At 34.4% G+C, this 16,624-nt stretch overlaps 3 protein-coding genes across 3 annotated transcripts; all 3 read left to right on the top strand.

Annotated features, from left to right (window-relative positions):
* Positions 1-426: 426 nt before the first annotated feature.
* On the top strand, positions 427-2,162 carry LOC141394731 (alpha-methylacyl-CoA racemase-like). Its single transcript, XM_073969549.1, has 2 exons — positions 427-858; positions 920-2,162. The coding sequence occupies exons 1-2, from the start codon at positions 751-753 to the stop codon at positions 1,958-1,960; spliced, it is 1,149 nt and encodes a 382-aa protein (XP_073825650.1). The 5' UTR covers positions 427-750; the 3' UTR covers positions 1,961-2,162.
* Positions 2,163-2,623: 461 nt separating this feature from the next.
* LOC141394732 (uncharacterized) lies at positions 2,624-4,086 on the top strand. The gene is made up of 2 exons (XM_073969550.1): positions 2,624-2,768; positions 3,168-4,086. Exons 1-2 carry the CDS (start codon positions 2,759-2,761, stop codon positions 3,938-3,940), a joined length of 783 nt encoding a protein of 260 aa, XP_073825651.1. The 5' UTR covers positions 2,624-2,758; the 3' UTR covers positions 3,941-4,086.
* A 4,575-nt stretch (positions 4,087-8,661) lies between these two features.
* On the top strand, positions 8,662-9,907 carry LOC141393129 (aquaporin AQPAn.G-like). The gene is made up of 3 exons (XM_073966083.1): positions 8,662-9,064; positions 9,177-9,389; positions 9,496-9,907. The coding sequence occupies exons 1-3, from the start codon at positions 8,740-8,742 to the stop codon at positions 9,765-9,767; spliced, it is 810 nt and encodes a 269-aa protein (XP_073822184.1). The 5' UTR covers positions 8,662-8,739; the 3' UTR covers positions 9,768-9,907.
* The last annotated feature ends 6,717 nt before the right edge of the window (positions 9,908-16,624 follow it).

The following is a 16,624-nucleotide window of genomic DNA, read 5'->3' on the forward strand; positions in this document are numbered from 1 at the left end:
AATGTCAAACCTAACATCGTTTTTTTTTTCTTTTTTTAAAGCTACGTCCATTGTTGTTTTTGGGCACTCCTAACGATCTTTAAAAATCAACGTCTATTATAATTTTTCCATCTTCATCCTTCGAATAATCATCCAAAACATAAAAATGCAGACATGTTTTCTATGTTTAGATTCTCATACAAATCTTAAAAAAGGTTCCAAGGGTCTTTTCTAATTATCCTAAAACTCTCTTTGAAAAATTCGCGATTATTGTATTATCTGGAATCTCAATATATCCTGATTTCGTCCGACTAAACTTTAATGCCAAGATTGCGCCAATTCAAGTTTGGATGTCAAAACTTCAAACTTCGTTAACCTTATCTGGTTTCCTATTTCTTTCTCTCCAAGCAATGAGAGACATACGACGACTCTGTGCTATTTTACTCTTTGTTTTGGTTAACTATCCGCTAAAACACCACAGCAACAACACAGCTGATTAATAAACATTTAACATTTTATTGGACGCATTATCAAACACAAGACCCAACAAATATAGACCCGCACCGGAATAAATTAAAAAAAGAAACAACAACAAATAATACTTTATACAACTCAATGCGAGTGAACAAGCTAATCTCTTTGAAATCGCCTTGTTTAAAAACACAAACTCCCGACTTTGCTTTATAATGTGAACTGGCATATTAATTGGTTAACATTGCTCTTTGGGAACAGATCGTATTAGGCAGCAGCAACGAATTGGTGGCATACAAGATGCCTCTGAAAGGTATAAAGGTTTTGGAATTTGCTGGTCTGGCACCAGCACCATTTTGTGGCAAAATTTTAGCTGACTTTGGGGCAAAGGTTACAGTGATAGATAGGGTGAGTAAATAAGCTATCAACCTTCCAGTCGCGTATTTACACATTTGTTTTATTTTCAAAGGTGCCCGATAATGTTTTGAATTGCATGAATCGTGGCAAACGTGTATTGGCGATTAATTTAAAAGTGCCCGAAGGACAACAACTTGCCCGTAAATTAGCCGGAACTCAGGATGTGCTTATCGAACCATTCCGCCCTGGAGTTATGGAAAAACTTAATTTGGGACCCGAACTTTTATGCAAAGACAATCCCCGACTCATCTATGCCAGACTAACAGGTTTTGGACAACAAGGCCGTTTAGCTGCTCGTGCTGGTCATGATATAAATTATGCTGCCATTTCGGGTGTCTTATCAATGCTGGGTCATAAAAACGAGAAACCTCAACCTCCCATCAATATCTTGGCCGATTTTGCAGGTGGCGGTCTAATGTGTTCATTGGGTATTTGCCTAGCACTTTTGGAGCGTCATCGTTCAGGACGTGGCCAGGTTGTAGATTCTGCCATGATTGATGGTGCCGCATATGTAGCTAGTTGGTTGTTTATGGCACGTAATGTACCTACGTTGTTCCAAGGTGAACGTGGCACCAATGCACTCGATGGTGGTTCTTACTTTTATGACGTCTATGAGACTAAGGATGGAAAATATATGTCCGTTGGTTGCTTGGAATATCAATTTTTCGATGAATTTAAAAATAAATTAGGTCTACCCGAACTTTCTCAAGTGCTTGTAGACGAAGATGAAAAGAAGGCAGCCAAAGATATGGTCACAAAACGATTCCTGGAAAAAACTCAAGCTGAATGGTCGGCCATATTTGAAGATGTTGATGCTTGTGTTTATCCCATTATTGACTGGGAATCAGTTTTGGATCATGATCATAATAAAACTCGTCGATCATTTGAAAAGCTGGATGATGGTTGTTTGGCACCATGTCCTGCACCGCGCCTAAACCGAACACCTGGTAAACTTTCAACACTTCCCAGTACATCATCAGAAGCTATTGAAGAGGCTTTGGATATGATACGGGATTTGAAACTAAGCAATGTCGAATTGCAAAAATTAGTAAGTGACAAAGTGTTGATATTACCCACTGAAGCTAAATTGTAATCAGCAGTCCCTCTAAAGTATAATATTTGGATGATTTTTATATTGTGATAAGATTGTCAAGAGATTTTGATAAGGTAATGATGTTTTTTATACATTAAATATTTAGTAAATATAGGTTAATCTTCTAAGGGTTTATTTTGTTTAAATAAAGATATGTATGTATGTACATATATGTACATACATACATAGTATAAAAAAAAACAATATTGTTTGTATTTATTTCATTTAGGGAGTGTGATTTAGACAACCTTTATGATGATCCCTATATCGACCATCTATAATATTGAGCCTCTGCCGTCGTTATTTTTAGAAGCTGCAGTGGTGCCTTTTTGTCTTAAAAAAGAGGCCGTTTCTATCCTGCATTTGTACATAATCTGCAGTAGTCAACATCTCTGTAATCCTATTTAATTAGATACTTACCTTATTTTCAGCTGTAGATCGTTATTCATAAAACTGGGACAACTATAATCTGCAGTTATAATATCCATCCACTCGTCTAAAATTGTTATTGCTAGCAACCTGTCTCAACAATTTGTATGCTTCAGTTCATAAATGGGAAGCGCCCCCATACTCTGCCACGTCTCTGAATGGGATGATGTCAAACAAGTTTCATTTCTCTTTTACTTGACTATTCGTATTAACACAACACTGCGCATTCTTCTACTTGTTCTCTATTTGGCGTCGATGTTTATTTTGAAATTAGCTCTCAATGGATCAGGTCGTTACGCATATTTTCATGTAAAATAATCTTAAACGAAATATTGGAATATTACACGTGTTTATTTTCATTTAATTTGGATGAGAAGAGGTAAATTTATTAAATAATTTGTCTGCAGAAATGGTAAAATTCAATTAGATATTTAGTGGACATAATAAGTTATTTGCGATTAGTTGAAATTCCGAACGATTTTGTGATTCATTTCTATTTTCTTGTATTTGTAAACTACACCGTTTCCAACAAAGAAATAAAAAACTCTTACCCCTATTGTAGTTTGAATTTTACGTACAGATTTATAGGGTTCCCGCTAGTTAAAAGTGATCATTATTTTCAAGGAGGGGTTTCTTTGCATTAAATTTTAATGTGAAAGTTATACTTTTAATGCATCCAAATTGCTTTATTTTGTGTTTTTAAACCTATCCAATAGTATATAATAATGGCCCATATTGATATAAAAAAATAATACAAATCTTTTTAATGTTGTTACAGAAATCGCACGCAGTCAAATAATGGCCGATTTGGAAAAACTCAGCAATAAGGAATTGCGTAAAAAATGCGTAGAATGTGGCCTTACAAACATTCCCGTTACAGACTCAACCCGAAAATTACTCATACGTAAAATACAAGCTTGCATTTCTGGTGGTGGTAATCAAAAAACAGTCAAAAATGTTAAACGTCTTGGAACAAAAAAACCCGCAGAAGCCCGTTCAAGCGTAAAAACTGTAATAAATACAAAAATACGTGTTAAAGATGATGTCTCACCAAAGAAGGAATCCCTAAACTTAACTCGGCGTTCACTAGCAACATCTAAAACCACAGAGAAACAGAAGGAATCTTTAAATTTAACTCGGCGTTCAATAACAACATCTAATACCGCAGAGAAACAGATCACATGTAATAAATCTACTAAAACCACAGACACACAGCCTGCAAGTAAACTTACTAAACTCACCACAAAGAAATTGTCAGTAAAGCCTAGTGAGCGATTTGGAACTTCAGCTAAAAATAATCTCTCCATATCACAAAGACCATCGGAAAATATAACAAGCAGTAATCTCTTTAGAAGAGACTATTTAGATGAATCGCTGCTTGGCAATTTTGGTATTTGCCACACAATGCAACCTAAAACAATGAACTCGCAAATGCCGTCAGTTAAATCCAAAATATGGCCACACAATGCATCGTCCAAATCTCAAGTTCTAACAAAAACCCCTGTCTTTTGTACTTCGTTTATACAAGAATCGAGCATTTATAGAACATAAATACTACTTGCCCATGACACCTATCTCATTAACTTCAAATTAATTAAATTAATCTAATATCAATTTTACACACATTAATTTGTATATATGTATTATGTACATACATCGAAATGTATAAAACAAAACTAATAAAACTTTTAGTCATAGGAATTTGTTTGTGTATATTCGTGGGACAGGGGTAATAAGTGTTTGATTTCATTTATTTTCATATGAGACCTCGAATATTGTTGCAAAATGATTGGTAGTAGCTATTTTCGTCCAAAATTGGGAATAAATTGCCATAGTTAATCATTTCTATAACATTTTTCTTAAGTAATACGAATATCACGGTGCTCTTGAAGGTGTTTACACTTGGGAAGTTGTTGCGGATCTGAAACTACAATGTTTATAGATCGGAAAAATAAAAAAAAAACCAAAAAATCGCTGGAGCGCTTTTAAAAATAAATTGCGTTCAAAGTTAACATTTTTATGGGTTTTTACGATTTTTCTTGGAAACTGCAAGCCTTATCAAAACGGACTAAAGAAAATGTTGTAGCAGTGAAACTTCTCTACAACATTGTCCTGTTTGATATTTTCGTTGGTTTTACCATTTTTGAGACAAATGAGTTCAAATTTGGACAATTCACTGTCTGTATCGTCTCCTCGTAAAACAATGTCATGACTGCAATTTCCCAACTTGAACTTATATGGTACAATAATCTAGATAGAAGGTAGGCTAGTTCGAAAAAATTGTGAAAAACAAGGCCGGGTGTATTTGCCTATTCTGTCAGAACTACCATAACTAAATATGCAACAGGTTTACAGTTTATTTGCAGCCAGTTTCTGTATGTCGAAAGAAGAATGTGTGCGAATGAAACATGCCCGAACTTTAGTTTTCGAAACAATGTTACCTTTGCTTTTGCTTCAAAACAAAAAACAAATTTGAAAAACACACAAGAGTTTGGGCGTGTTTCTTTCGCACACATTCTTCTTTCGATATACAGAAACAGGCCGTTGATATTTTAGATCAATAACCTAAAAACGCGAAAAATTAATGACAGGCCAAATTTTCTTAACAAAGTCAGCTTCTGTATATGTTCAAAAGTTTGTTTCATCAAAATGTTGATGAATTTTAGTTCAATCCCAGCTAGCATTTGGAATATTGTTTTTTCAAAATCACATTGCGGAGTCTTTTTAGAGTCCTTTTGGTGGTCAAAAACTGATTAAGTATCTTTTATGATCAGAAAGGGACTCGAAAGTGACTCCCTGTAATGATTAACAAGAGTTCAATTTAAAATGTGACTATTTTTTCGTTGTTTATAGTCACATTTTGATCACCTGAAGATTGAACAAGTAATGGGTACTTTACGCGATATGTTATTTTACATATGTATTGTCATTTTGCATATACATACATTTTGTATATGAAAAGTGACAACCCATATGTAAAAACATATCGTTTAAAATACCCATTAGAACGACGTTAAGTTCGGCCGGGCCGAACTTGTTATACCATCTACCACGCGATGCATTGAAGTAAAATGGAACAATTAGATTCCTTTTTATGGAGTAGGTAGCGAAGTAGCTACGGGATTTCTTTAAAATAGTACAGTAAGTAAGCCATTCTGTTAGCATATAAGATATCTATCCAAATAAATATGGCCTTGGCAAAAAAAAAATTAGATTCCTTTCATTTATGAAGAAGACTATATACCAAATTTCAGCAATTTTAAAATACCAAAATTACCGTTCTATGTGGACTATATTAAAACTACGATCTAAACCTACAAATTTCTGACGGAAAGTTTTTAGACTCGAAGAAGACTAAATACTAACTTCCAATATTTCGGGTAGATAATGTGGCTAAAACCTTCAAAATACCGAAAATCGGGAAGTACCGTTCTATAAGGGCAATATGAAGACGTGGATTTATACCTAAAAATTTCAGGTGGAAAGTCTGGGGTACAAAACTAAACGAAGACTAACCCCCTGTTTTTGTAACTATTTTTTGTTCGTTCGTCTATATTCGTAATAATTCAGGCATCCATAGCTCAGACCACAGATGACAGACGGACCTAATGTTTCGTAAGCGCGTTCCATATATGGTTATGAATTCCTCTTTTTAAAATCAGTGCTCTACATTTGCGCTAAGGCGAGTAAATCGGTCTACAAAATTTGACAATTCGTGTGAGAAAAATAAAAACTTTTACAAAAACAGGAGGTAAATACCAAATTTCAGCCATTTTGAGGAATATTGAGACCACAACCTGCAAAATAGCGAAAATTGGGATGTACCATTCTATAGGGCACCAAATTTTAGCCACTTCGATGGAATATTACAGCCACAACCTTCAAAACACCGAAAAGCGGGAGGTACAGTTCTTTGGGGGCATGGACCTGTATGGCAGAAAGTTTTATACCCCCAACGAAGACTACGTACCAAATTTCAGTCATTTCAATGGATTATTGTGGCTATAACCTTAAAATTCCTAAAATCGGGAGGTACGGTTCTTTGGAGCTATATTAAGGCGAGGACCTGTACCGACATATTTCTGGGGGAAAGTTTTGTACCCCCAACGAAGACTAAATACCAAATTTTAACCATTTCGGTGGGTTGTTGTGGCCACAACCTTCCAAATACCGAAAATCGGGAGGTACTGTTCTTTGGGGGCTATACAAAGGCGAGGACCTGTACCGACAAATTTCTGGGGGAAAGTTTTATGACCCCAAATTTAAGCCATTTCCGAGGAATATTGAGGCCACAACCTTCAAAATACCGCAAATCGGGAGGTACCGTTCTATGGGGGCTATATGAAAGCGTGGACCTATAACAATAAAATTCTAGGGGAAAGTTTTATATCCCCAGCGATGACTAAGTTCCAAATTTCAGCCAAGTCGGTGTGATAATGAAGCTAAAACTTTCAATATACCAAAAATCGGGTGGTACCGTTCTATGGGGGCTATATCAAACGTGGGCCGATATGGCCCATTTGCAATACCAAACATCCTAGGAGTAATAGAAATTTCTATACAAAATTTCAACAGATGGACGGACGGACATGGTTAAATCGACTTAGAATTTTACCCTGATTAAGAATATATACATAAACTATATAGGGTCTACGATGAATATTTCGATGTGTTACAAACGGAATAACAAATTTAATTATACCCTCCATATTATGGTGGAAGGTATAAAAACGCTTAATCAAAAAAGGTCATGCAGTTGTTTGAAAGTGATTAGAATTATGTATATTCTGATCATATTTTGATTAAACACTGATTGGTTTGTTTTTTTTTTTTCAAACATAACGCAGCATTTTTTGAAAATTTTAATCAAATTCGAGTCTTTTTGATCCGACTGCACGATTAAAAAGCTGGAATATGAGCGAATTTTTGATCATAAATGACTCCTTTGTCGGGAGGAAAACGTAACCTCAGGCGACTTTTCTAAACAAATGAGTCTTCCTCTGCATTAGTTTCGAGTCATTTTTGCCCTTTTTCTGATGGTATATAAAGTCTTTTTCGAGTAGTATTTTAATCATTTATTGGTGATTTGTTGATCAATTTGGGACTTTTTTTGAGTCTTTTTTGAGTCATGTTTATTATCGTTTATGAGTCTTTAGGGAGTCACTTATGAGTCTTTTTCTTAGACGAAAACATTAAACAAATTTTCTTTTTATTCTTCTTTGTTTTTTTTTTGTTCCATTCCTTTGTTGTGTTGTCTTTTCTGCTTGTCTATGACTTTTAATTATCCCCTTTACCTGAACATGTGTTGTGTTTGTCTACACTCTTAATATTATACGTTACATTTATATCAAAGTTTTGTAGAAAGTGTATATGAGAATTATTTTCAACAAAACAAAAATAAAACAAAACAATCAGTATTTAATCACCTATCTGTTTAATATATGATCAGAAGATACATAATTATAATCACTTTTCAAACACCTGGATGACCATTTTTTGATTAAGCATTTTTCAATCTTCTGATGATCAAAATGTGACAATAAATAACGAAAAAATAGTCACTTTTTAAACGCCTAACTGATTTATTTGTGATTACTACACATTTGTTGTTGTATTTTAATTTGAACTCTTTTCAATCGTTACAGGGAGTCACTTTCGAGTCCCTTTCTGATCATACAAGCGACTTAATCATTTTTTGATCACCAAAAGGACTCTAAAATGACCCCTCAATGTGATTTTTAAAAAACAATCTTCCAAATGCTGGCTGGGTGGTTATATATATTTCTCATATACACTTTCTACAAAACTTTGATATAAATCACGTATAATATTATGAATAGGTGTAAAAGAGAAATGAGAAGTAGTTGCAAGTATTTGCATGAACTTTTTACTTGCGAAGTTATCGAACAGGCCTATTACACATACATATACAATTTTTGTAAAATTTACAATCACGTCAAAAAGTATGTCCTACATTTTCACCTCCCAAGTTAAAGGTTATTCGCTTGGACGAACATGTTACAAATCTAAGAAAAAAAATGTTGGGAATCACAGAAGATTATTCTAAGCAAACAGTCTACAATTTTGAGAAATGTTTGCAGGGCAGCATTGCCCATATATGTTTGTACGATACGTTTCCAATAATTCAATTTTAAAGATTCGGGCATGTGGCAGCTGCATGTCCCAAATGTTGCCAAACTTTAAATAATCAAATGATTCCACGACATATGGCAACCACATTTCAGAATATATTTACCGTTATGTTTTGTTTTTGTAATGCTTAAAATCATTGCGAATAGTGCGTGTTTTTCTTTTGTGATCATCCATCGTTTTTTATTGCAACTTTCAATATGTCTACCCCGGCGCCAAAATATTCCATTGGATTTGAAGAATTACGATCGAAAGATCATCGCCTTTGGAAATCTATAGCAGCTGAATTTCTGGGAAATTTCATTTTAAATTTCTTTGCTATTGGTGCTTGTACCCAACCGGAAGATGGAACATTTAAAGCGTTCTCATTTGGCTTTAGCATTTTCATGGGAATAACCATAATTGGGGGTCTTAGTGGTGGACATATAAATCCTGCTGTTACCGTTGCCATGGCCTTGGCTGGCCGTGTAAGCCTTATACGTATGATTTTCTATATTTTGGCTCAATGTATGGGTTCAGCAGCAGGTAAAAACTTTTTGTCATTTTCTTCTAAAATTTCTTGCCAAACATAAGAATAGGAAAATCTTGTACATGCCTCCTTACATACTTACTTATCTCCCCATATCTTACTTTGCAGGTACATGTGCAGTAAAAACTCTGCTAGACGAAGCATACCACAATGGTTTGGGCCACACAACATTGGCGGAAAACATTACGCAGCTGCAGGGTTTAGGTATTGAATTTATATTGGGTTTATTGTTGGTTTTAACCGTTTTTGGAGCGTGTGATTCGAACAAACCGGATAATAGATTCATTGCACCCTTTAGTATTGGAATGGCGGTGACTTTAGGTATGTTTTCTTCTTTTATTTTAAAATTATATACGTATGCATAACATCCGAATGCAACAGATGAATTGAATAACAATAAATTGTATTTCCAAATTTATTTGTTTAGGTCATTTGGGTACCATACGTTATACTGGTACGGGTATGAATCCTGCACGATCGTTTGGCACTGCCTTTGCTACTGATAATTGGGAATCACATTGGGTCTATTGGGCTGGACCCATACTGGGTGGCATTGTTGCATGTATGATTTATTCACAAATTTTGGAAAAGCCAAACACGCCTCCAGCACCAAAACCTATTGAAGCCTCTGATAAGTATCGCATTCATGCCTATGAACGTGAAATGAAGAAATTAGAGATTGCCAGAGATTTTTCTTAAATGTGTTTGGCATTTTTTGTATATAATTTTTGTATTATAAGAAAATTAAATATTTTTTTTATTTGTTAATATGTTAATGTTGCCTTTTTTAATTGTGTTAAAATGTTGTTTATTAATAAAATTGTTATGAATATTTAAAACTGTTCAGGGTAATCATGAATGTCAACTCACCGTGAGTTTTGTCTTACTGCCGTTTCAATTTAAGGGGGAAGGTGAGAAAACTCACAGGGAGTTTATATTCATGATTAGGCTGGTTATTTTTTGATTCTAGATTTCCCAAATTTTCTAGGAAGATCTTAATAAAAGAACGTATTGAGATTATAGTTGGGAGGTCCCCTACATAGATTCTTGAAATTGTTATGAAATAATAATTGTTCCACAAACATCCCAGATGGGATAACGGAAACTTGTCTAATATCAATGGATGCACCCCGATTCATATAAGCTCAATGATATGTGGGCTACTGTTTCCTAAAGTTAATAAAATTTATTTAATCTTTTTTGGCTTCGGGAAAAAATGAGACAACATAGTCAAAAAAATTAACACTTACGAACCAAAAATATGACTCGTATCTAATGCCCCTTTTTAATATTGTATTTTTTGGGATTTATTTATGGATCGATTCCGTATTGCGACGCGAGTCGTGTTGCGTTGCTAGTTGCAATTTTTCCATTACGTATGGCAAAAATCGCCTCTTCCACTTGTATACGTCGTCGAGGTTTGAATTGTTTTCGCAGACACTTTCGTCGGAGTTGTATGAGGTTGCCAAGGAAAAACTTCTCATTGAACTTTTTTCTTTGCTTACCTTTATACTTCGAGCTGACGATTGATGTTTGGGTAAAAAAAGTTTTGTTGAAGAAGTTATTGAAAAATAACTTCGGTGGAGAATATCCACAAACAAGAAACAAGGGAACTGATGAGATGCAGTGGCGTGGATCGAAACTATAGTATTCCCTGCCTTACCCCTTGGCGAACAATGCCAAATCTTTTCCACTAATAAAATAGTTGTTTTAAAATATTAAAACAACAACAATGGGATTAAGCCAGACTATTTTGAAAAAACAAAATTGCAAACGCTATCCCAATAATAAAACGCCACAATGATTCAAATTTTCATTTATTTTAACTGAATTTATTTAATATTGTATACGTTTTTTGGTGTTTCAGTACTTATAATGGTAAAAATTACTACAAAACAGCAATTTGGCGAAACTAAAGCCACTTTTGTTGAGGTGTGGAAGGTTGTGTGCGTACACCAAATGAATGGCACAGAGTATGGACCCATTTTAAATCCAAACTAAAGAAAAACATGTCTCAAAAATTGTCGGAATAAGTTGAGTTGACGCACTATGCTCAAATTTTTTTTAAAATTGTATTTTTTCAAGTAGCCGGCCTTTGGCCGGGAATTTAAGACTTTCTCCTATAATATATAATAATTGTTCCACAAACATCCCATACGGGACAAGGGAGACTTCTCTCATATCAATGAGTGCACCCGATTCATATTAGCTCAATGATATGGGACCTACAGTTTATCGCCGAGTCCGAACGGCGTGTCTTAAGACACCACTTTGTAGAGAAGTTTTACATGGCTGAAATACTCAGGAAATGTCGCCAACATTACTGAGGGGTATTTTGCCACCGCTTAAAATTTTGATGTTGACTAGCCGGGGAATCGAACCCAAGACCTTCAGCGTGCAAGGCGGGTGTGCATACCATTGCACCACGGTGGCACCCGACTTTCTCCTATGGACAGGTGCAAATCTAGGGCACGGGAACAACTTTTTTTTTAATTTAAAATTTTTTTCTTATCAGCTGGCCTTTAACAAAGAAGTTTTTGGAACTTCAAAGGCCCATATCACGGGAAGTATGGACTTCCGCAACAAATGTTATATATATTTGTGATCAGGGTGACGACATCTACCTGTGATAAAAATTTCATTTCGATCCGAGCATAGTTGGCCAGCTCATTTAATGCCAAAATGTCTATTCAGATAAAAATAGCGAACATCTATCTTTGGTCTCATTACATGTACGTGTGTTTCGTCAATACATCCGACAACGCCCGGGAAATTTGGTTTTGAATAAAAATAGTTTTTATTTTGACGCTTTTCCCTTCTGTTAATTTAGAAACAATTCAAACAAATTTTACACAGTTTTTCCTCTATTAACTCCAGAACTTCACTTAATACATTTGACAATGTGGGCTGAGCCATCCCGAGGTTAAAGTCATTGCCATGGGTTTTTGGAAGCTTTCAAAAATCTGCAAAAAATCTTAAAGCAGCACACACTTTAAGGTTTGCTGTATTGCTGTTGATCTGTGGGTATTTCCAAGTAATTTTTTAATGCCTCTACTATATAAATAACAACGTCTTTTGGAAGCCGAAAATACGCTTTAAACCTAAAAAATTAACTATTTTGATGAATGTTGGAAACCAAACATACTCACAATACTGATGGAAATGCTAAAGGATTCGATTTATCTCTTAAGTGTCGCCTGATAGATGCTGCGTTAACTATATTTTCTTAATTGTCATCAAAAAATAGTTCCACTGAGCTTATCATTTTAGAAAACTATGGGGGTTATCATGAATGAAATTTCCCCGTGAGTTTCGTCTTTCCGCCGTTGCAACTTAAGGGAGAAAGTGAAAAAATTCACGGGGAATTGCCGTTCATGATAACCCCCTATAACTTTTGTGTACAACTTGCTCTGATAATTTTTTTCTTATTTATTCAAATCAAAACAAAAAACGCTCCGCTACATCACCGATAACTTGTTATCGACGATTATTTTCTATCGCTTTTGGTAGTACAATTTTTAAATTTTGTCGCAGAGACGATTGACGACGCGACATGACTCGCGTCGCAATACGGAATCGACCCATTATACATGCACACAGTTCTATTGTTAAAGAATTATGCTCAATTAGACAAGTGCTAGCAGTGTTCCTGCAGCAATTTAATCGGATGTTAAGAAGGAGGCGAAAAGCCACATGTTTATTTATATTGTTATAACAGTAAGCCAACCTGTTTAGTTGTAAGATTGATTCTCAATAAATTTGGCCGAAGGCAAAAAGCAAAGTTATTCGTATCTTAATCCTTGGAGGACCAAAACTGAAATGTCTACAGAATTCAAGGCATCGACGTCCGATAATCATAGCCACTTTTTAGTTGTATGTATTCTGTTTTTGTTGTTAATGTGCCTTCATATTATTCGGTGCCCTGACCTTGAAAATCCGATAATGGGGGTTATTCTAAATGAAAACTCCCCTTTGCCATGGTATCTTAACCAATTCCCTTAAATCGTATTTTCATTAACCCTTTGACATGTCAAGATTACTTTTCATTATCTTGGATAGATAACCCAGCTAACAAATCGATATTTATAAAATACTATGACAACCCTGTAGGAAATGTCAATAGTGAATCTATACTGACTTACTACTGACATTGTCAACAGTACTACTGACAAACTGTAGACAACTAATGTAATTTCCTATAGACATTTTGTATGAACGTGTCATTCGAAAGTCAGTACTGACAATGGAACTAGTATGTCAATAGTAAGTCAGTAGATCCTAAGGAACCATGTGTTGACATTGGAGGTAGTGAGTCAGTATAGACATTGGAGGTAGTAAGTCAGTATAGACATTGGAGGTAGTGAGTCAGTATAGACAATGGAGGTAGTGAGTCAATAGTACCAGATTTTCAATAATAATTTTTTAGCTTATTTGGAACTTTTCATAGATAAAACAGCTATATAGTACGTTTAATAAGAAGATGAAGCTACACATTTGTTTAAATACTATATTTCATTAAAGAATAAAACAAATAATATTGAAAATGCTAAAAATGTACAAATTGCGTATTACAGTATTTTTATCTTTTTAAATGGCTAAGCCAAAGATTCCACATATGTAAAAATTAGTAAATAAAGACAATGTTTTCAAGGCTACATATAAATAATAAAAAAGTTTTCGTTTTATTTTCTTGGCCAAGTCGCACCAATGACTTGTCTGCTTAAAATAGTTCTTCTGTTGCACTTAACGTTTTATCAGGCGATTCGCTGAATGTTGATATAACATCTAGGAATTGAAAAGAATAAACATGTATAAATAAACATAAATAAAAAATATGTCCTTAAATTTGCTTGCCTATTACAGATTTATAACATTGGAAAAATCTCACAATCGATTTTTGCCAAATAATTCTTCAACATTGTAATTCATTATTATGTTTAGTTGCATTCAGCATTTCCAGCGAGACGGGACAATATATACATCAGGCTCCACAATCTTCTCTAAAGGTTCCACATAATGTCTAATTGTCGAAATTTCACCAAAAATGTTGTTAGTCGCCTCAGAATTCGTACTTTGCTATAGAATTGTTTATTTTTCACATGTCTTTTATATTTTCTTTTGCTCATACTTGTTATTGAAATTATATGCTTTAAGTTTTCACGATATTTTATTGATTTTTACAAAAAACTTTTTTCACCAACCGCAAAAATTATTTTACGCCAAACAATTAAGAAAATTAAAAAAGGATGCTTCGTTGGGCTATCATCTGTCAATATACACAATGCTTCTTCTTATTAAGGTAAAGGTACCCTGTAGGAAGTGTGGGGTCATGTGTTGACATGTCGCCACTTTGTCTACTAATATGGTGACAAAGTCAACACTTTGTCACCAGGTTGTCAACTATTGATACCTTTACCTTCCCTGTAGGAAGTGTGGGGTCATGTGTTGACATGTCGCCACTTTGTCTACTAATATGGTGACAAAGTCAACACTTTGTCACCAGGTTGTCAACTATTGATACCTTTACCTTAATAAGAAGAAGCATTGTGTATATTGACAGATGATAGCCCAACGAAGCATCCTTTTTTAATTTTCTTAATTGTTTGGCGTAAAATAATTTTTGCGGTTGGTGAAAAAAGTTTTTTGTAAAAATCAATAAAATATCGTGAAAACTTAAAGCATATAATTTTAATAACAAGTATGAGCAAAAGAAAATATAAAAGACATGTGAAAAATAAACAATTCTATAGCAAAGTACGAATTCTGAGGCGACTAACAACATTTTTGGTGAAATTTCGACAATTAGACATTATGTGGAACCTTTATAGAAGATTGTGGAGCCTGATGTATATATTGTCCCGTCTCGCTGGAAATGCTGAATGCAACTAAACATAATAATGAATTACAATGTTGAAGAATTATTTGGCAAAAATCGATTGTGAGATTTTTCCAATGTTATAAATCTGTAATAGGCAAGCAAATTTAAGGACATATTTTTTATTTATGTTTATTTATACATGTTTATTCTTTTCAATTCCTAGATGTTATATCAACATTCAGCGAATCGCCTGATAAAACGTTAAGTGCAACAGAAGAACTATTTTAAGCAGACAAGTCATTGGTGCGACTTGGCCAAGAAAATAAAACGAAAACTTTTTTATTATTTATATGTAGCCTTGAAAACATTGTCTTTATTTACTAATTTTTACATATGTGGAATCTTTGGCTTAGCCATTTAAAAAGATAAAAATACTGTAATACGCAATTTGTGCGTTTTTAGCATTTTCAATATTATTTGTTTTATTCTTTAATGAAATATAGTATTTAAACAAATGTGTAGCTTCATCTTCTTATTAAACGTACTATATAGCTGTTTTATCTATGAAAAGTTCCAAATAAGCTAAAAAATTATTATTGAAAATCTGGTACTATTGACTCACTACCTCCATTGTCTATACTGACTCACTACCTCCAATGTCAACACATGGTTCCTTAGGAACTACTGACTTACTATTGACATACTAGTTCCATTGTCAGTACTGACTTTCGAATGACACGTTCATACAAAATGTCTATAGGAAATTACATTAGTTGTCTACAGTTTGTCAGTAGTACTGTTGACAATGTCAGTAGTAAGTCAGTATAGATTCACTATTGACATTTCCTACAGGGTATCAATAGTTGACAACCTGGTGACAAAGTGTTGACTTTGTCACCATATTAGTAGACAAAGTGGCGACATGTCAACACATGACCCCACACTTCCTACAGGGAAGGTAAAGGTATCAATAGTTGACAACCTGGTGACAAAGTGTTGACATTGTCACCATATTAGTAGACAAAGTGGCGACATGTCAACACATGACCCCACACTTCCTACAGGGAAATAAATAAGCAAATTTTTTACTTATTGAAATTGTATCATGGCACAATTACCTTTGTAAATACATCAGCCAACAACTACAACAAAAATCAGTTCAGTACTGTGAAATGTTAAAAATGTTTTCCAAAAATAAAGCTTTTCACACCATTATATCAACAAAATTGCATTGGGCAGGTATTAACCCAGCAAAAATTTGGATCCGGTAGTCATTATGTAACCCTTTACAAAGTAATGTAAACAAGTTTCTTTTCGCACTACAAGTAATCCGAAAAGTAATGGGTTACCTCTTAAAAAAATTACAAGGTAAACCTACTTACTTTACTCCTCACTAATGACGACGGTGGCACAGTGAGAGTGTGTCCGACTATAAATCCTACGGTTGTGTATTCAACGCCCACCGTCGGCACGCGAGTTTTTTAATTAAAAAATAACAGTTCGTGGTGCACGTGTACACTGCACATTTAAGTTCTTAAGCAACCCTTAATATTCGAGTGTGTGGCATAGTGTGTAGTGTCTTTGGCTAAAAATCAGAGGGTTCGTGGGTTCAATTCGGGCAGACAGCAAAATAAAATAAAGTACAATAAAAGTAAGAAGTGTGATGAAATAAAAACAAATTCTCTACATCAATTGTTCTAAAAATAGAATTTTTTTCAACTTACTTTTCAACTTCTAG

This window comes from Musca autumnalis, unplaced genomic scaffold, assembly GCF_047663935.1.
Source record: "Musca autumnalis isolate F117 unplaced genomic scaffold, ASM4766393v1 scaffold_2, whole genome shotgun sequence".
Taxonomy (NCBI): Eukaryota; Metazoa; Arthropoda; class Insecta; order Diptera; family Muscidae; genus Musca; species Musca autumnalis.